This window comes from Mixophyes fleayi, chromosome 5 (genome assembly GCF_038048845.1).
Source record: "Mixophyes fleayi isolate aMixFle1 chromosome 5, aMixFle1.hap1, whole genome shotgun sequence".
Classification (NCBI taxonomy): domain Eukaryota; kingdom Metazoa; phylum Chordata; class Amphibia; order Anura; family Limnodynastidae; genus Mixophyes; species Mixophyes fleayi.
The window spans coordinates 277423666-277445303 of NC_134406.1; the positions used below are offsets into that span (position 1 = coordinate 277423666).

General features: G+C 44.2%; 1 protein-coding gene across 3 annotated transcripts in view; it reads left to right on the plus strand.

Annotated features, from left to right (window-relative positions):
• The window catches only part of LOC142159396 (uncharacterized), an 83075-nt gene that overhangs the window by 41753 nt on the left and 19684 nt on the right, over positions 1–21638 (plus strand). For 2 of the 3 annotated variants that reach the window (XM_075214257.1, XM_075214258.1), the window contains 5 exons: positions 1763–1870; positions 7743–7868; positions 11748–11893; positions 15269–15327; positions 20188–20342. In XM_075214257.1, coding sequence (XP_075070358.1) covers positions 1763–1870; positions 7743–7868; positions 11748–11893; positions 15269–15327; positions 20188–20342 — 594 coding nt within the window. The remainder of the gene's footprint in view (positions 1–1762; positions 1871–7742; positions 7869–11747; positions 11894–15268; positions 15328–20187; positions 20343–21638) is intronic. The other variant, XM_075214259.1, reaches the window with a different exon arrangement.

The following is a 21638-nucleotide window of genomic DNA, read 5'->3' on the forward strand; positions in this document are numbered from 1 at the left end:
AGTAATTACATGTTTATATTACAGATACATACACGAGTAACGTTACTACAGGACCAGACCCTGCTCTATATAACCAAGGAGGAGACCACCGAGACACCAATCCACTGTTCCAGCGACAGAAACATCACATCCCAGTATGTCATCCAGTTATCTCATACAGGGTCACAGTATATCTTGAGGAGGGGACTTGTTTAATTTAGATTCTCTGATAATAAACATATGGGATAGAGAGAGCTCTGTACAGATAGGAAGAATATAGTGGTTGTAGATCAGATTGATAGTTACAATATAGAATGTGTGATATACACTCTGACAGGATGGACCACCTATACCACCCTGTCTGTTGTTGCTGGGAACCGGCTGAGCTTTCTTTGCCATTGTTCCCTTTCTTTATCCCAAATGCGCCCTCTTGCCGCAGTAGGAGGGGTTAAAAAAGCTGCCACCACTGGATTCCTTACCGGCATCCAGTTCCGGGTTTCTTCTGGGTAACTGACGCTGAGAGTGTACCCCGTTACTGGTGTACCTTGGTTAGTTCTCCTGACCTCTTCCTATAGATCAGGGTTGCAGCGGATGGATCCTCCGTGGCCTATCACACTGGCCAGAGCTGCTGGGTAGCGGGCATAATGGTGGTACCGGATGCTGGGTCCATACCTCAGAAACAGCAGAGAACAGATTAGATTTTGGGTCTAATCTGTAGGTCACAAGGATAGAGAAGTTTCCAAGCAGGTCTTTGAAGCAAGTGATGTATATTTGCTCACCTTGGTTGAAGGTACCAGGGAGCAGGTCAGATGAAGCAAGAAGAACAATTTTCAATACAAGACAGGGCTTTTTATACAGATTTGGACACAGCCTCACAGGCTATTTTTAGAATCAGGATGCAATTTGTTTACCCAAACATGGATTTACATGCAATGCAATGCTAACAATATTTACACTTCTCTGTGATATCCTTACACTTTGCTGTGATTTCTTGGATCTTGTTTTAGACACAGTGAAAATCTAACAGCAGTCTATTTAAATCGTCCCATGCCTTCAGGAGCTAGACCCTTACACATCAAAAGGCCTAATCAACAGGAGATTAACATGGGTCCTTTGTTTCAACAGTTGCAGAATGCATATGTCCTCCAAAGAATAGAATGCCCCAAGAAAAGTTGCAAAACCCCAAACAAGGCATTTCCTTACACCACGATACACAAAATACTTCCTATACAGAGACTTACTGTATCAGATATACTGTATACATCAGAAATAATGCATGTCCTCTAGCATGGTTAACACAGAAAAACAACATATTTTCTCACCTGGTCTCAGAAATAAAGTTTTCCTATACCAAAATCTACACAATATAAAAAATAAGTATGTTTGCAATTATATAAATAAGCACCCTGCGATATTTCCTTTAAATAAATTTATACCACAAGTTGCTAATAAGTGATTCAGTCACATAGACAATTAGTGACAGTATTGAGAGTGTGATGTAGACAGATAGGGGCAGTATAAAGAGTGATGTAGACAGATAGGGGCAGTATAGAGAGTGTGATGTAGACAGACAGGGGCAGTATAGAGAGTGTGATGTAGACAGATAGGGGCAGTATAAAGAGTGATGTAGACAGATAGGGGCAGTATATAGAGTGTGATGTAGACAGATGGGGCAGTATAGAGAGTGTGATGTAGACAGATAGGGGCAGTATAGAGAGTGTGATGTAGACAGAGATGAGAATGACATATTAGACTGCTCAGTAATTACATGTTTATATTACAGATACATACACGAGTAACGTTACTACAGGACCAGACCTGCTCTATACAACCAGGGAGGAGACCAACGAGACACCGATCACTGTTCCAGGGACTGAAACTTTTCATCCCAGTATGTTGTCAGTTATCTATACAGGGTCACAGTATATCTGGGGAGGGGGCTTGTTCCCTGTAGATCCTCTGATAATAAACTTATGGTATAGAGAGAGAGCTATACAGTTAGGAAATTTATAGAGGGTACAAAGCAGATTAATAGTCACAATATAGAGCAAGTGTTCGAGACAGATAGCAGCAGTATAGAGAGTGTGATGTAGACAGATAGGGGCAGTATAGAGAGTGTGATATAGACAGATAGGAACAGTATAGATTGTGTGATGTAGACAGATAGGGGCAGTATAGAAAGTGTGATATAGACAGATAGAAACAGTATAGAGAGTGTGATGTAGATAGATAAGGGCAGTATAGAGAGTGTGATGCAGACAGATAGGGGCAGTATAGAGAGTGTGATGTAGACAGATAAGGGCAGTATAGAGAGTGTGATGTAGACAGATAGAAACAGTATAGAGAGTGTGATGTAGATAGATAAGGGCAGTATAGAGAGTGTGATGCAGACAGATAGGGGCAGTATAGAGAGTGTGATGTAGACAGATAGGAACAGTATAGAGAGTGTGATGTAGACAGATAGGGGCAGTATAGAGAGTGTGATGTAGACAGATAGGGGCAGACGCAGTATAGAATGTGTGATGTAGACAAATTATTATTATTATTATTAATATTTATTTATAAGGCGCCACAAGGCGTCCGCAGCGCCGTACAGAGACAAACAAAATTACAATACAATGGGAGACAGCACCGTACAGTAAACACAGCAACTCAGTAAGCTCAATGCACAGCTAGAGAGGGCGGGGAATGGGGATGGAGGATCCGCAAACGACCGTGGCCAAGACAGGAGGGCGCGGGGAAGACAGGGAGACCCCCAGGGGAGGAGGGAGCGAGAGTGGACGTGGTGGTGGAGGACCCTCTGAGGAGGAGGGCTAAGTAGCTGGAGAGCAGAGTTATAAGTTGTGGAAACAGGAGGAGAGATGGCCCTGCTCAGAGAAGCGTACAATCTAAGGGGAGGGGTGGACAGGACAGAGAGACACAGGGGACAGAGGCAGAAGATAGGTAGGAAGTTAAGTGGGAGACAGAAAGGCTTTAAGAAAAAGGTGGGTTTTTAGGGGCCCGTTTGAAACTGTACAGATTAGGGGAAGTTCTGATGGAGGGAGGGAGCTTGTTCTAGTGGAGGGGGGCAGCGCGGGCGAAGTCTTGGATACGCACGTGGGAGGAGGTTATAAGGGGGGAAGAGAGGCGACGGTCAGAGGCAGAAGGGAGAGGGCGGGATGGAGCATGAATAGAGAGGAGGGTGGAGATGTATGGCGCAGTGGAGTTGGCGAGGGCCTTGTAGGTGAGTGTGAGGAGCTTAAAGAGGATTCTGAAGGGGAATGGGAGCCAGTGAAGGGCTAGGTAGAGGGGGGAGACAAAAGAGGAGCGGTGAGAGATGAAAATAAGCCTAGCTGCAGCGTTAAGGACGGATCAAAGGGGATCGAGATGAGAGTGGGGGAGGCCAGTGAGGAGGAGGTTGCAGTAGTCCAGGCGGGAGATGATCAGAGAGTGGATAAGGCATTTGGTGGCATCTTGGGAGAGGAAGGGCCGGATGCGAGCGATGTTGCGCAGCTGGAAGCGGCAGGATTTAGCAAGAGAGAGGATGTGGGGGCCAAAGGAGAGAGAGGAGTCGAGGATGACACCTAGGCAGCGAAGTTGGGGGACAGAGGAGATAGAGGTGTTGTCGACAGTGATGGAGAGGTCAGAAGGGGATGGGGTATGAGAGGGAGGAAAAACTATGAGCTCAGTTTTGGCAAGGTTAAGTTTGAGGAATCGAGAGGACATCCAGGAGGAGATGGCAGAGAGGCAGGCGGACACCCTAGAGAGGAGGGAGGGAGAGAGATCAGGAGAGGAGAGGTATAGTTGAGTGTCGTCAGCGTAAAGGTGGTAGCTGAAGCCGAAGGAGCTGATGAGTTCACCCAGGGAGGAGGTGTATAGAGAGAAGAGTAAGGGTCTCAGAACAGAGCCCTGAGGGACTCCGACTGGAAGGGTGGATGGGGGGGAGAGAGACCCAGAGGTGGTGACAGAGAAGGATCGGTGAGTAAGGTAAGAGGTGAACCAGGACAGGACTGGGCCGGAGAGGCCGAAAGACTGGAGGGTGTGAAGGAGGAGGGGGTGGTCAACGGTGTCAAAGGCTGCAGAGAGGTCAAGGAGGATAAGAAGGGAGAAGTGCCGTGACAGATACAAGAATCCTCCCAGTAAGAAGCATCGGTGATAGATTTGTATTTCACACCAGCTTCAGCTTCTGCTCTAAGTTCCCACGATGCTCCACAGCCCAGTGTTTGATGGTAACATTATAGCACTCTTTTTGTATTCATTTTAGAGATTTTCACTGACCCCCGTGTTCTGGTTTTGGTTCTGGTTTTGGATCTGGATTAACTTTGTGTTTTGGTGTTGGTTTTGGTTACCTATTTTTTCCTAAAATCCCTCTTTTTTTTTGCTAAAATCACATAATTTGGCTCCCCCCCCCCCCGTATGTTATTATTAACCTCAATAACACTCATTTCAAGTCATTGGTAGGCAATTTTGACACAATATTATTTTCATACATTTTCAAACAAAGACTGCAGCGACCTGGCTGGATGGTAAGCGACAGAGCAATGACTTAAACACACGGCAGTTCCTACCACATCTAGGACACTTTGCCACACAGCAGTGGCAGAAAAGAAAAGTGGTGCAAGATGGAATTGTCATTGGGTCATGAAACCGGATACGGTTCATTTGATCGCTCCACCTGTTCCTTGAATATTGTGGTAATTCTACAGCTAATACATGTCAATGAGTGCTGACCCCGCCCCAAGGGATGTGTGCTTCTATCTGACCCAGACCATTCCAGGGTGCCAGACAATGCATTAAAAAGAGCCATTGTAATTCACAGCAAAAAGCAAATTCATCACTGAGCTTCGGATCAGCCCAAATTCACATAGAATTATAATATAGTTAGGTACCTTTGACGTAAAGTGCAGATTACAAACACTTTGTGCAATACTGATGGTTTGAGTAATACATATCATCATCATCATCAACATTTATTTATATAGCGCCAGCAAATTCCGTTGCGCTTTACAATTGGGAATAAACATTGATAAGACAATACTGGGTAATACATACAGACAGAGAGGTAAGAGAACCCTGTTCACAAGCTTACAATCTATAGGACAATGGGAGTTAGAAACACAAGGGCATGAGCTACATCATATTGCACAATGGACCAGCTAGAAAGCAAAGGTAAAAGTATTGAGTGGGCTGTGTGTGTTGCAGTGTTGGTCAGAGGGTTGTTGTCTTGCGTTAGCTGTGTAGAGGATGGTAATAGGGTAATCTAGGGAAATTAAGATGGTGGCTGAGGAATAGCATAACCTTGTCTGAAGAGGTGGGTTTTCAGTGAACGCTTGAAGGTTTGAAGACTAGAGGAAAGTCTTACTGTGCGTGGAGGGAATTCCACAACGTGGGTGCAGCCCGGAAAAAGTCCTGTAACCGAGAATGGGAGGATGTGATGAGAGTGGAGGAGAGACGTAGATCTTGTGCAGAACGGAGGTGTCGAGTGGGGAGATATTTCGAGACCAGTGAGGAAATGTATGTCGGTGCAATTTTTATTGATGGCCTTGTATGTTAGTAGAAGAATTTTATATTGTATTCGTTGAAATACAGGCAGCCAATCTAGAGACTGACAGAGTGGCTCAGCAGAGGACAAACGGTTAGTAGGAAAATCAGTCTAGCCGCTGCGTGCAAAATAGATTGTAGGGGTTCAAGTCTGACTTTGGGAAGACCAGTAAGGAGGGAATTGCAATAGTCGAAGCGGGAGATGATAAGTGCATGAATTAATGTTTTTGTGGTGTCTTGTGTGAGATATGTGCGTATTCTGGAAATGTTCTTTAGGTGTATGTAACATGATTTAGATATAGAGTTGATGTGGGGGATAAATGACAGTTGTGAATTAAGGATTACACCTAGGCAACGAGCTTGCGGGGTGGGATTTATGGTCATGTTATCGACAGAAATAGAAATGTCAGGCAGGAAGCTTCTGTTTTTGGGTGGGAATATTATTAATTCAGTCTTTGAAAGATTGAGTTTGAGTTGGCGAGAAGACATCCAAGATGAAATGGCAGAAAGACAGTCAGTAACGCAAGACAACACAGCCAGTGAAAAATCAGGAGAGGATAGATAGATTTGTGTATCATCCGCATAGAGATGATACTGAAATCCAAAGGAGCTAATTAGTTTTCCAAGAGAAGTGGTGTAGATAGAGAATAGCAGAGGACCTAGGACTGAGCCTTGTGGTCTCCAACTCATAAAGGAAGCGGAGCAGAGGTGGATCCAGAGAAATTAACACTGAAAGAGCGATTAGATAGGTAGGATGAGAGCCAGGATAGGACAGTGCCTTCAAGACCTAGGGATTGTAGCGTTTGTATGAGGAGAGAGTGCTCAACAGTGTCAATTGCAGCAGAGAGATCCAGGAGAATTAGAAGAGAGTATTGGTTATTATTTTTTGCTGTGATCAAATCATTGACAACCTTGGTCAGCGCAGTCTCTGTGGAGTGTTGAGAGCGAAAACCTGACTGAAGAGGATCCAACATGTTGTTTACTGTAAGAAAGTGTGTGAGGCGAGTGTAGGCAATTCTCTCGAGAAGCTTGGAGGGGCACGGGAGCTGGGAGATGGGGCGGTAATTTACAAGAGAGTTAGAATCAGAATTTTGTTTTTTTAAAATGGGAATAATCACTGCATGCTTGTATAGTGATGGAAAAATACCAGTAGAAAGAGAGAGATTACAGATTTTAGTTAGAGGGGGAATGAGAACAGGAGACAGGGACATACCAATTTGTGAGGGAATGGGATCAAGAGGACAGGAGGTAGAGTAGGAAGATGAGAAGAGAGTAGAAACTTCCTCTTCATTTGTGGGATCAAATGAAGAGAGAGTGTCAGAGGGCGCTACAAAGGAATTGAGCCTGAATTGATTGCCTGTCAAGGGAGATGATACCATTTCAAGCCTGATCTTATTAATTTTGTCCTTGAAATAGGAGCCTGGGGTCCACAAGTGCCAACATGCCCTGACACCCACAGCTGGCTGGGACCTGTAGTTCCACAATACAGAATGTTTACAAAATCACCACATCCTCATTACAACCACAATCATTTATTAAAAATAATAAACCCACAATAAAGACAGTAAACACCCTCATGTACACCATATATTTTTATTAAAAATAATAAATCCCCTATACTCACCAATTAAGTTTTCCTCTGTTGTCAGCAGCTTTCAATCCCAAAATGGCTGTAAACAAAGTCAAAAATACATTTGTATCCAAAGTCCATGCTCACCCCTGTCCCAAAGAAATTTGTACTTCCAAATGTCCATGCTTGAAATTGTCCAAAATAAATTTGTATTTCCAAATGTCCATGCTTGTAATCTGTTCAGTTCTTCTGCCCAGGGGGGCCCATTGTTGCTTGAAGTCTTCTGTTCTTCAGCCAGGGGGGCACAATATTTGTAAGATCCACGAATCTTCTGGCTTGATCGAAGAAAAATAAAAAAATGGAGGAGCCGCCGCAAACAGCTCCTACCTAGTAAGAGCTGCGATGCGCAATGAGCTTAGCTATATATATTAGTATTAGGGGATTTTCCCACGACCCTGAGAAAATCCCCTAATACTATAAATAGACCTAGCGCAATGAGCAAACATTTTGCGAGATATAAAATTGTAAATATCTTACACAAACAAATAACATATAAATGTTAGTCTTATGTCTGTTACTTTTCATCCACCCTGTAATTAATTAAGTTAAACCATAGGCATAGACATATTAATTCTACACTGTACCACATGCCTCATCCTGTCTCTGATTATAGGTGCTGCATCTTGTACCCAGGACACAGACTGTCCTCCATTCAGCGCTTGCACAGATCGGGGTGCACTACGCACTTGTCGCTGTGACCTGGGGTATTATTACCACAATGATTTGGGCTGTGTAACAGGTAAGAAACCAGCTGGAAGACACCCCTACACCTACACACACACCTACACACACACACACCCCCTGCACACACATCTACCTATACACACCTACCTACACACACCCCCTGCACACACACCTACCTACACACACCTACCTATACACACCTATACACACACCTACCTATACACAACTACACACACCTGTACACACCTACACATACACTACTACACACCTATACACACACACATACATTGGTACACAACAATATGGGGAGAATTAATATAATCCTAATATAATAAGCCAACATACCTTAAAATAAAGAAACCCATTCTTTTTGTAAGTAAATTGTTAGGCTTTATGTAAACAACTCAGTAATTGATGCAATGTATGACCGTGACCTATCCCCTGGCTGAAATCCCCCCCCCCCCTTATTTATACACACACTGAAGGTTTTATTATTTTAATTAAAATAAATACTCAAATACCACAGGGAATCTTCTTTGTTTGACACTGAATAATCCAATTTATTCCATTTGGGATAAATGTAAATAAATCCTCAGAAAGCAGCGAGGATCATCTTACGTTTACTCTGCTGCCAGTATTGTTAGTAAATCATATTGTTATATATTCGGACTCTATGATATCAGGGATCCCTCACACTACAATAAGAACTAAGGGCCCACTCCACTCGCTGCACCAGACATCTGTCCCCGGATTTACAAGTTCCCTCCCACATGTTATATTGTTGTATATTTTAAATTTAATTTTCATCTGTTGCCAAATTGCTGTTAAAAATCTACTTATCTCATCTCTTTTATTGATTATCACCTTTTTATGCTCTATACCTACAAATTCCCATATAATCACCACATCTCCTTATCCCCCCAGACAATATATACACATAACTCATGCTAAACACCAGTCCCCAATGCTCCTGAGAATACTTTTTCTTTTTATTGTTCCTAATAGGGCCGCATCCCCCCAGCCCTCCCCACTACCAAACTACCACTGTCGGGGGGCTGGTTCCTCTATATGTAGCCTCCAGGTCAACGCTTCAGGACACCCACAGTGAGGGTGAAATGCAGAATGTATCGTTATTTCCTGCATTTTGGTATAATATAATATAATATAATATAGTGTGATATAATACAATATAATACAATATAATATAGTGTGATATAATATAATATAATATAATATAGTATAATATAATATAATATAATACAATATAATATAGTATAGTATAATATAATATAATATAATACAATATAGTATAATATAATATAATGTAATATAATATAATATAATACAATATAATATAGTATAATATAATATAGTATAATATAATATAATATAATATAATACAATATAGTATAATATAATATAATGTAATATAATATAATATAATATAATATAATACAATATAGTATAATATAATATAATATAATATAATACAATATAATATAGTATAATATAATATAATATAATACAATATAGTATAATATAATATAATATAATACAATATAATATAGTATAATATAATATAATATAATACAATATAGTATAATATAATATAATATAATACAATATAGTATAATATAATATAATATAATATAATATAATATAATATAATATAATATAATATAATACAATATAGTATAATATAATATAATATAATACAATATAATATAGTATAATATAATATAATATAATACAATATAGTATAATATAATATAATATAATACAATATAATATAGTATAATATAATATAATATAATACAATATAGTATAATATAATATAGTATAATATAAATAGGACAGGTTGCAGGAACTGGGGGACTTTGAGATCCATCTGTAAATAATTTCAGGGTGAGGGGACAGGATCTGCAGACAGAGGTAATTACATGTTTATAACAGTCACAATACACAGAGATAAAGTCATGTGTTTCTCTGACACAGCACAATAAAGCTTAATCCTCCTGTATTGCTGGTCTTACATTACTGGCACAGACCCAACTGATATTAAGTCACATTATTACACCAAGTGTTGTAGCACGAGGAAAAATCAACCAAAGTCCCTTATGGGCCTTAATTCTTATAGGAAATCTGGGTATCACTGAGCTGAACATTGTACTGAATGGACGTGTTTATATTGTATTTGTGTTGTGTGGGGGCCTCTGTTTGGCAGCGCTGTGAAGTAGGAAGGAGGCCAGAGGTTTGCAGGATAGATATCAAAGGAAATGCGGAACTTGTACGTTTAATAGACCCGGACATCAATAGACCAGTTGCGCACGCAGGGGGGGTTTCTGAGTCTCTAGAAACCCCCCTTGCGCTAACTAAGTGGCCACTGTCCTATACAACAGCCGCGGCGCTGTCAAAGAAGCGTCCGCGGCGGTGCTGTATTGTATACCGCACCACCGCGGACGCTTCTTAGACAGCGCCGCGGCTGCTGTTTAGGACAGCGCTGGCGAAACGGAGCTGCTGCTCTCTCTTGTTTTTTTTTTTGTTTTTTTGGGGGTCGGCGGGGGGATACCTCCCCCCCCCCCCCGACAATCCTCCGTGCGCCCCTGTAGACGGTGATCCAACCGCTTACTCTCTGGCTCTGAGCAGTGCGGAAACATTGTGTCTTCAGACTCCGTTAACTAGACATGTGCCTCGGTGGCAAAATCTGAAGATGTCCAATACACAAAAGTATGAACATCACATTACGTCCACCGTCCTGACACCTCACTGTCATTAAATAAAACATCTCTGTTTTCTCCTACAGTACATGGTTCAGGCCTAATTTACGGAATTATTTAATCATTTGTGGGAGTGGGAGAACATGGGGTCTGTCTCTTCTACACATTGGGCCTGAGTCATTAAGGCAAAAAAGGAGTAAATGTTCTCTGGGACAAACCATGTTACAATACAAGGGGTGCAAATAAGTTTATTATTTTGCACATAAGTTAAATACTGGCTGTTTTTTCATCTAACACACAGACACATAATAGCTTTATTATTACACTGAAATTTAAAGTTGATCTAGGACATGTCCTACCCCAACTATAAATATGTCCCCACATTTGAAATTTACCTCCCCCTCCGATGCAACATGGTTTTGCCAAGGTGCAAATGTTACTCCTTTTTTATGCTTTACTCTCCTTAATGACTCAGGCCCATTGTGTTTTCTGTCATTGTCCATGTTTTACATTGAGCAAAGTTCACCCCAGGAAGGTGCAATGTGCTTCCAATCTCTGAGCTCAGAGCTGGCACAGTGTCACTAGAAACTTTGTGGATCCCTTCAATATCTTCTTATGTGACCCACAATAGTTAAGCACCTGGTGTGCACACTTCTGCATTGCTAGTAGATAAGATATACCCCTAAAATTGCCCTCTGTATTTGCATTACTCCACAAAACTAGTTGCAATGGCGTGCTTAATGTGTACAATGTGCGCTTACTGTGCGCAGTGTGCACTTATTGTGTACATTGTGCGCTTACTATGTACAATGTTCGCTTACTGTGTGCAGTGTGCACTTACTGTGTACATTGTGCAATTACTGTGTACATTGTGCGCTTACGGTGTACAATGTGCACTTAATGTGTACTTAGCAAAGAACACTCTCCCAGACTTCTTAACCTCTGTAAACAAAACCATTTTCCTCTATAAACGCTTTATTGGAACTTGAGGTGCAACTATATAAACCGCAGCACACTACAGCGACTGCGTTGGCTTTGCGCTGCACATCAGACATCATAACTGAGCCCCAGTGGTGGTAGACGTACATACACCCACCAGTACGCCCCCCAGAGAGGTGGTCGGTCCTTGTCACACTGAGGTCCACTGATGTACAAGGAAGATGTCCTCGTCCACCCCGAGTAAATTATTTCTTAATGTTTCTGTTTTTTCCTGAAAGTCAGGACATTCCCTGCACGAGTATCCCTATCTTTTCTGCTCCGAAATCAGGAATTACAGAAGACGCTACAACATGGAAGGAAAGTTGAGGAGAAACGCCAGAAAAACACTGAGGAGATCCGGATCCTCCATGACGTCAGAGTTCTGGTGAGAGATAACATTTTTGGAGGATATATGAAGAGTGGGAACAATTATCCTGATGTTAAACCTCACAAACTAGGGAAACAATTCATAGTTTTTTCTCATAGTTCTCCCATTCCATCCACACCACCTTTAACTGCACCAGTCCCCTTCTATACCGCAGACCCCCCTCCCCCCACCACCTTTATCTGCACCAGCCCCTTCTATACTGCAGACCCCCTACCCCCCCCACCACCTTTATCTGCACCAGCCCCTTCTATACTGCAGACCCCCCCTCCCCCCACCACCTTTATCTGCACTAGCCCCTTCTATACTGCAGACCCCCCATCCCCCCCACCACCTTTATCTGCACCAGTCCCCTTCTATACCGCAGACCCCCCTTCCACCACACCACCCCTATCTGCACCAGTCCCCATCCATGCCCAGTGTTGGACTGGGGCATGAAGGGCCCACCAGGGGACTGCATCGCTAGGGGCCCACCAGAGGGGGTGTGGCCAGCCATCATAGAGGCGAGACCAGACACTAGAGGGAGCCCACGAAGGACAGCTAGCACCATAATGTAGTATATTAAGAATGGAGTGTGTTTATAAAGAGTACACAGTCTTGACCCTCCCCTTAGATTGGGCAGAACAGTCACCAAAAATCGGGATTGTCCCACTAGACCAGGCTTAGCTAACCTGTGGCACTCCAGGTATTGTAAAACTACAAGCCCAAACATGCTTTGCCAATATATAGCAGATTATTGCTGGAAGGGTATGCTGGGACTTGTAATTTCACAACACCTGGAGTGCCACAGGTTAGCCAAGCCTGCACTAGACTCAGAACATTTGACAGACTATCCTACCTGTTCTTATCACCTTTACCACCTGTGGCTGCTGGTTTCTTTAGTTGCGGCTTGTCTGGATCCTGGAATGTTGGGGGTCCTATTTGGTAAAATAATGGGTACATTTAGAAAATTGCAACCAGCCCCGGCGTTAAATCAATATTACCCACAATTAATACTTAGGCCTTCCTCCAGCCCCATGATTAAAGTAATAGTATTCCCACAAACCTATTTCCCTCCCTCCAGACAGCCGCTGCAATAAATTAATTGCATTTACGTATAATAAATATACCTATTTCCTCATGGTTTACAAAAGATGGCACCAACTTATTTAAAAGGACCAACTAAAACATACGGCTGATTTGCCAAAATAACTGAAAAGTCCAAGAAGGGCTCTTTGCCCAATAAAGTCCAGTACAAAATATAGAAGGATAAAACACATAAAAACAAGAAGGTGCCACCAAACAAACTTCAACCCAACTCATATTCATCACCATACCCTACTAAGAAGCAAGTTGTAGGTGCATGCTAAGCCATACTTGAAAAACCTTCCAAAACGCAAAATCTAATGGGTGAAAAGACAGCGAGAAAAGCCACTCTTAATATACCTATTTCCTGCAACCGTCACTGCCATTAAATAATTCATATTCACATTTAATAAATAGACCTCATGCTCCTCAAGCTCAGCCCCACATTCAATTAATAGCCCCCAAACCACCCCATCTTAAATTAATAGTCCCCACTATAAAATTAAATTGCCCCACCATCACCCCACAAACAAAATAGCACCCATTAGTTAGCCACCACCTACCACACACACATTACATTGCCACAAGCCCACTGTGCCATCACACGCACATTACTGTGCCCCTTCATCACCATGCTGTGCCCCCTTATGATCACACTGCACCCTCCATGCTGCTTTTGCTCCCCCCTTCTCCTGGCTTCCCTTCATCACCCTGTGCCATGCTGCTTTGGTCCCCTTCACACTCTGCCATGCTGTCTTTGTCCCTTTCCACTCTCTGCCATGCTGTCTTTGCCCATGTTCACTCTCTGCCATGCTGTCTTTGTCCCTTTCCACTCTCTGCCATGCTGTCTGTGCTTCCCCTTCACACTCTGCCATGCTGTCTTTGCCCATGTTCACACTCTGCCATACTGTCTGTGTTCCCCCTTTACTCTGCTCCCCACTTGCTTCCGTTCCACCACTTACCTTTTCTATAGGCTTCGTTCTTCTCTTCTTCTCTTCTGTCTTCTCTCTTCTTCTCGACTCCACTCTGCGGTGCTCCTCACTGAACGTTGGGCGTGATGACATCACGCCCGACATTCAGTGCGAACGTAGCAGAGAGGAGTCGGGGAGCGCCACAGTCACATGAGTATTCTTTTTTTTTCTTCAAGTTTCTCGCTCCCCCCCACCAATGAAGAGGGGAGCGATCAGGACGGGGCATACAGGGGGATAGTCCGGTCCTCCGGCGGGCCAGTCTGACCCTGTTCATGCCACAGGCCCCCTCCCCCCACACCAGCTTTATCTGTACCAGTCCTCTGCCATACAGCAGACCCCCTTCCCCCCCCTTTATCTGCACCAGTCCTCTGCCATACAGCAGACTCCCTTCCCCCCCTTTATCTGTACCAGTCCTCTGCCATACAGCAGACCCCCTTCCCCCCCCTTTATCTGCACCAGTCCTCTGCCATACAGCAGACTCCCTTCCCCCCCTTTATCTGTACCAGTCCTCTGCCATACAGCAGACTCCCTTCCCCCCCTTTATCTGCACCAGTCCTCTGCCATACAGCAGACTCCTGTTGACAGCAGCCTGATCACTTCTCTCACAGAAATATTCTTATACAAAGACTAAACTTAATAACGTTCCTGCTCACAGCGCTAATAACAGGATAAAATGGAGAAATATTAAGTGTCACAAATATGAATATAATGTATTATTGTTGTTTATTTACTTTATACCTGTAAATCATTATTGTATATAATTTTTATTTGACAAAAGAAAAAAACATTAAATAATTAAGTTTAAAAAATAAAAATAAAATAAATGTGAATTAAAAGGTTTATTATGGCTGCAGGACGATGAATGTGCACATTAGACACGCTCTCCGTTATATACATCCATTACCTATCATGTATATAACCTCACCCTAATTGGCTCCTCTGAAAGTGGGCACATGCACATGCATGTGTGTATATAAACAGACTGTGATGTGTGGATGGCGTAAATATGCCACTGTGCCCAGTTGCACAGATCTTACAATGCGAGCGCCCAGAATATGAGTGTAAATACGCAATTTTTACGTCCAGCTTTATTAAAAACGGAATTTACAGCTATTTTGTGGTCAAGTCTGCATTTGGCCCTTAAATGTCATTTTTATTTGCTTTACTAAAAAATAAATTATAAAGTCCAGAGAAAAGAATAAATAGTGAGACTCTCATTCAATATACAGAATTAGATAAATTGTACAAGAAAATAGGGACAATTGGCCACTGTTAGGGACAATTCTACCGCTAGTTGTGGGATTTTTCCTTTGACGTTAACCATTTACTTCTTTTTAAGTTCCAGGATGTCTTTGGTCACATGACCGGGTACCTATCTACGTCTGTGGCTGATCTTCAGTAAGTAATATCAGTATTTCTTGAGTCTCTCCATGCCAACTCTGTGTGCTGATATGTTCATTCTAAATACTGAAATACTTCAGTCAAGTGTTGAGTATTGTATAATCTCAGGAATGTACAAAGCTGTGTGGTCATTTCTCTACATTCTGATGCTGGATATAGTGACTCAAAATCTGTAGTGGAATCACTAATAGTCTCTGAAATCGCTGGTAGGCTCTGGAATCGCTGGTAGTTCCTGGAATCACTGGCAGTCACTTGAATCACTGACAGTCTCTGGAATTGCTGGAAGTCTCTGAAATCGCTGGTAGGCTCTGGAATCGCTGGTAGTTCCTGGAATCACTGGCAGTCCCTAGAATCACTGACAGTCTCTGGAATCGCTGGTAGGCTCTGGAATCGCTGGTAGTTACTGGAATCGCTGGCAGTCCTTGGGATTATGCGCCATCTCTTCTTTTTATTGTATAGCTATTTCATTTCTCTACATTCTGATGCTGGATATAGTGACTCAAAATCTGTAGTGGAATCACTAATAGTCTCTGAAATCGCTGGTAGGCTCTGGAATCGCTGGTAGTTCCTGGAATCACTGTCAGTCCCTAGAATCACTGGCAGACCATGGAATCACTGACAGTTCCTGGAATCGTTGGTAGTTCCTGGAATCGCTGGTAGTACCTGGAATCGCTGGTAGTTCCTGGAATCGCTGGTAGTTTCTTGAATTGCTGTCAGTCTCTGGAATCGCTAGTAGTTCCTGGAATCGTTGGTAGTTCCTGGAATCGCTGGTAGTTCCTGGAATCGCTGGAAGTCTCTGGAATCGCTGGTAGGTCTGGAATTGCTGGTAGTTCCTGGAATCACTGGCAGTCCCTAGAATCACTGGCAGTCTCTGGAATCGCTGGTAGTTACTGGAATCGCTGGCAGTCCCTAGAATCACTGGCAGTCCCTAGAATCACTGGCAGACCCTGGAATCACTGGCAGTCCCTGGAATCGCTGACAGTCCCTAGAATTACCGGCAGTCCCTAAAATCACTGGCAGATCCTGGAATCACTGGCAGTCCCTGGAATCGCTGGTAGTTCCTATAATTGCTGGCAGTCCCTATAATTGCTAGCAATCCCTAGAATCACTGGCAGACCCTGGAATCGCTGGTAGTTCCTGGATTCGCCGGCAGTCTGTGGAATTGCTGGTAGTTCCTGGAATCGCTGGAAGTCTCTGGAATCGCTGGCAGTCTCTGGAATCGCTGGTAGGCTCTGGAATCGCTGGTAGGCTCTGGAATCGCTGGTAGTTCCTGGAATCACTGGCAGTCCCTAGAATCACTGGCAGTCTCTGGAATCGCTGGTAGTTTCTGGAATCGCTGGCAGTCCTTGGGATTATGCCAGGGATTATCTCTTCTTTTTATTATATAGCTATTTCATTTTTAAAAAAATACTGTTTATATGGAATCGCTGTCAGTCTCTGGAATCGCTAGTAGTTCCTGGAATCACTAGTAGTTCCTGGAATCACTGGCAGTCCCTAGAATCGCTAGCAGACCCTGGAATCACTGGCAGACCCTGGAATTACTGGCAGACCCTGGAATCGCTGGTAGTTCCTGGAATCGCCGGCAGTCTCTGGAATCGCTGGTAGTTCCTGGAATCACTGGAAGTCTATGGAATCGCTGGTAGGCACTGGAATCGCTGGAAGTCTATGGAATCGCTAGTAGGCTCTGGAATCGCTGGTAGTTCCTGGAATTGCTGGAAGTCTTTGGAATCGCTGGTAGTTCCTGGAATCGCTGGTAGTTCCTGGAATCACTGGCAGTCCCTAGAATCACTGCCAGTCTCTGGAATCGCTGGTAGTTACTGGAATCGCTGGCAGTCCTTGGGATTATGCGCCATCTCTTCTTTTTATTATATAGCTATTTCATTTCTCTACATTCTGATGCTGGATAAAGTGACTCAAAATCTGTACTGGAATCACTAATAGTCTCTGAAATCGCTGGTAGTTCCTGGAATCGCTGGCAGTCCCTAGAATCACTGGCAGACCCTGGAATCGCTGGTAGTTCCTGGAATCGCTGGTAGTTCCTGGAATCGCTGGTAGTTCCTGGAATCGCCGGCAGTCTCTGGAATCGCTGGTAGTTCCTGGAATCACTGGAAGTCTATGGAATCGCTGGTAGGCACTGGAATCGCTGGAAGTCTATGGAATCGCTAGTAGGCTCTGGAATCGCTGGTAGTTCCTGGAATTGCTGGAAGTCTTTGGAATCGCTGGTAGTTCCTGGAATCGCTGGTAGTTCCTGGAATCACTGGCAGTCCCTAGAATCACTGCCAGTCTCTGGAATCGCTGGTAGTTACTGGAATCGCTGGCAGTCCTTGGGATTATGCGCCATCTCTTCTTTTTATTATATAGCTATTTCATTTCTCTACATTCTGATGCTGGATAAAGTGACTCAAAATCTGTACTGGAATCACTAATAGTCTCTGAAATCGCTGGTAGTTCCTGGAATCGCTGGCAGTCCCTAGAATCACTGGCAGACCCTGGAATCGCTGGTAGTTCCTGGAATCGCTGGTAGTTCCTGGAATTGCTGTCAGTCTCTGGAATCGCTAGTAGTTCCTGGAATCGCTAGTAGTTCCTGGAATCGCTGGAAGTCTCTGGAATCGCTGGTAGTTCCTGGAATCGCTGGCAGTCCTTAAATCACTGGCAGTCCCTAGAATCACTGGCAGACCCTGGAATCACTGGCAGTCCCTGGAATCGCTGGCAGTCCCTAGAATTACTGGCAGTCCCTAGAATCACTGGCAGATCCTGGAATCACTGGCAGTCCCTGGAATCACTGGTAGTTCCTGGAATTGCTGGCAGTCCCTAGAATCACTGGCAGTCCCTAGAATCACTGGCACACCCTGGAATCACTGGCAGTCCCTGGAATCGCTTTCAGTCCCTAGAATCACTGGCAGACCCTGGAATCTCTGGCAGTCCCTAGAATCTCTGGCAGACCCTGGAATCACTGGCAGACCCTGGAATTGCTGGCAGTCCCTAGAATCTCTGGCAGACCCTGGAATCTCTGGCAGACCCTGGAATCGCTGGCAGTCCCTAGAATCTCTGGCAGACCCTGGAATCACTGGCAGACCTTGGAATCGCTGGCAGACCCTGGAATCGCTGGCAGTCTCTGGAATCGCTGGTAGTTCCTGGAATCGCTGGTAGTTCCTTGAATTGCTGTCAGTCTCTGGAATCGCTAGTAGTTCCTGGAATTGCTGGCAGTCCCTAGAATCACTGGCAATCCCTAGAATCACTGGCAGACCCTGGAATCACAGGCAGACCCTGGAATCGCTGGTAGTTCCTGGAATCTACGGCAGTCTGTGGAATCGCTGGTGGTTCCTGGAATCGCTGGAAGTCTATGGAATCGCTGGTAGGCTCTGGAATCGCTGGTAGTTCCTGGAATCGCTGGAAGCCTCTGGAATCGCTGGCAGTCTCTGGAATCGATGGTAGTTCCTGGAATCGCTGGTAGGCTCTGGAATTGCTGGTAGTTTCTGGAATCACTGGCAGTCCCTAGAATCACTGGCAGTCTCTGGAATCGCTGGTAGTTTCTGGAATCGCTGGTAGTTTCTGGAATCGCTGGCAGACCTTGGGATTATGCCAGGGATTATCTCTTCTTTTTATTATATAGCTATTTTATTTTTAAAAAAATACTGTTTATATCCCCCAACTTCGCTGCCTCTGTGTCATCCTCGACTCCTCTCTCTCCTTTGGCCCCCACATTCTCTCTCTTGCTAAATCCTGCCGCTTCCAGCTGCCTAACATCACTCGCATCCGGCCCTTCCTCTCCCAAGATGCCACCAAATGTCTTATTCACTCTCTGATCATCTCCCGCTTGGACTACTGCAACCTCCCTTTCGATCTGTACTTAACGCAGCCGCTAGGATTATCTTCCTTTTTCGCTGCTCCTCGTCTTTCTCCCTCCTCTACCTATCCCTTTACTGGCTCCCCTTCCCCTATAGAACCCTCTTCAAGCTCCTCACTCTTACATACAAGGCCCTTGCCAACTCCACTGCACCATACATCTCCACCCTCCTCTCTATTCATGCTCCATCCCGCCCTCTCCGATCTGCCAATGACCGTCGCCTCTCTTCCCCCCTGATCACCTCCACCCACGTGCGTATCCAAGACTTCGCCCGCGCTGCCCCCCTCCACTGGAACAAGCTCCCTCCCTCTATCAGAACTTCCCCTAATCTGTCCAATTTCAAACGGGCTCTAAAAACCCACCTTTTTCTTAAAGCCTTCAAGTCTCCCACTTAACTTCCTACCTTTTCTTCTGCCTCTTCATTCCCCTTCCCTTATCCTTATCCTCCGTTCCTCCTTCTCTCCCTCTCTCCCCCGTGTCTCTCTGTCTGTCTACCCCACCCCTTAGATTGTACGCTCCTTTGAGCAGGGTCATCTCTCCTCCTGTCTTCGCCACTTTTAACTCTGCTCTCCAGCTACCTAGCCCTCCTCCTCGAGGACCCTCTTCCCCCCGTCCCCTCTCGCTTCCTCCTCTCCCCTCTGGGGGTTTCCCTGTCATCCGTGCCCTCCCTCTTGGGCTCCAAAGTATGCGGGACCTTCCCCCGCCCCTCTAGCTGTGTTTTGAGCTCACTGAGTTACTGTGCTTATTGTTTACTGTACTGTGCTGTCTCACCTCGTATTGTAATTTCGTTTGTCCCTGTACGGCGCTACGGACACCTAGGGGCGCCCTATAAATAAAAATTAATAATAATAATAATAATAATAATAATATGAAAAGATAGTTGGTAGGTGTCCCGTCCCTGTGTGAGTCCTGCAGGTGTTTCCCATCTCTGTGTGTGTCCTGCAGTATTACTCTATGTGTTCCACTCCTATCCATTCTTCTGTGTAATTTTGATCCTGTGTCTCCTGTAGACTGGCTGATGACCACATGACGATCATACATTCATTCTCCATGCTTTATGCTGTGACTGAAGAGAACCTGAGAAAGGAGCTGACTCACTCTCCGCTCCTCTGTATGGAAGGAAATCCCGGCTGTATTTCTCCACTTACTGGAGACACCTATCAGAGTAAGATGTTATCTGTTCCTTCCCTCCATGTGACTGAGTCTGAGATCCTCACTCTCTTCTCATCCTCTTCACCCACAGCCTACCCCCTTAAACCTGTTCCCTCCACGCTCCTCTGTTCCCTCTCTCCCATTGCTTGCCTGCACCTTGTTCTCCTCCAACCATTCCCTCCCAACTGACATCCTCCCTTCCACCTCCAAACATGCTCTTTTTGCCTCTACTGTCAAGAAACCCTATCTTGACCCTTCCTCTCTCCCCAACTACTACCCTATTTCTCTGCACCCTTTTGCTTCCAGAATTCTTGAATGACATGCTATTAACCATCTGACCCTCTCTCTCCTCCCACTCTCTCATTGACCCTCTTTATTCAGGCTTTTGCTCTTTTTCACTCCACCGAAACTGCCCTCATCAATGTGGCCAATTACCTACTTTTACCTAAGTCAAGGGGCCATTTCTCCCTTCTCATACTCCTTGACTTCTCCACCATTCTGAAACTGATGACCACTCTCTTCTCCTTGACATCCTTTACTTGTTTGGACTTTGAGACACTTTTCTCTCCTGATTCACCTCCTACCTCTCAGGTCGCTCCTTCATTGTCACTACATCAGACTCTTGCTCCCCTCCTCTTCCTCTATTGGTGCTCACCAAGGCTCTACTCTTCTCTACCTACACCTCCACTTCCAGTCAACTCATGCGCTCCTTCAGCCTTCACTATCACCTTTATGCAAATGACATTAAAATCTCCCTTTCCTCCCCAGATCTCTCGGTTTCTTTCATTTCCAAATCTCCACCTTCTCCACCTGGATCACCTAAAACTTCCTCAAATGTAACATTTCCTGACTTATGCTAAATCTTCTGCTCTTTGCTCACTCCTACAAATTGGATTTTTTACTGGAATAAGTGCTAGCTATAATCATTATCTCATGGCTATCCCTTCATGTTATTATGCCTATCTGTGTTCATGCATCTGTTATCATGTTTATTATATTCATCTGCAAGATGATTGTCTGGCACTACTGACTCTGTGGTGCCTTATATATAAACAATGATGAATATGACAGGAATTAAGTATCTCATAAATAATCAATTTCATCACTTATAATGCCCAAGCGCAGGATTCTTTTGTACTCTGTGTGGCATGAAGATGGTAGTTGGAGTAAACAGGACATTAGTTCAGCTCTTTGCCCAAGCTCATACTTTACCTCATTCCCATAAATATAAAGCATTGAATATTTCTGAATACTGTTGGCAAATGTCACAGCAGCGCTGACGGTCAACTTCACACCAGAAGTAACACTG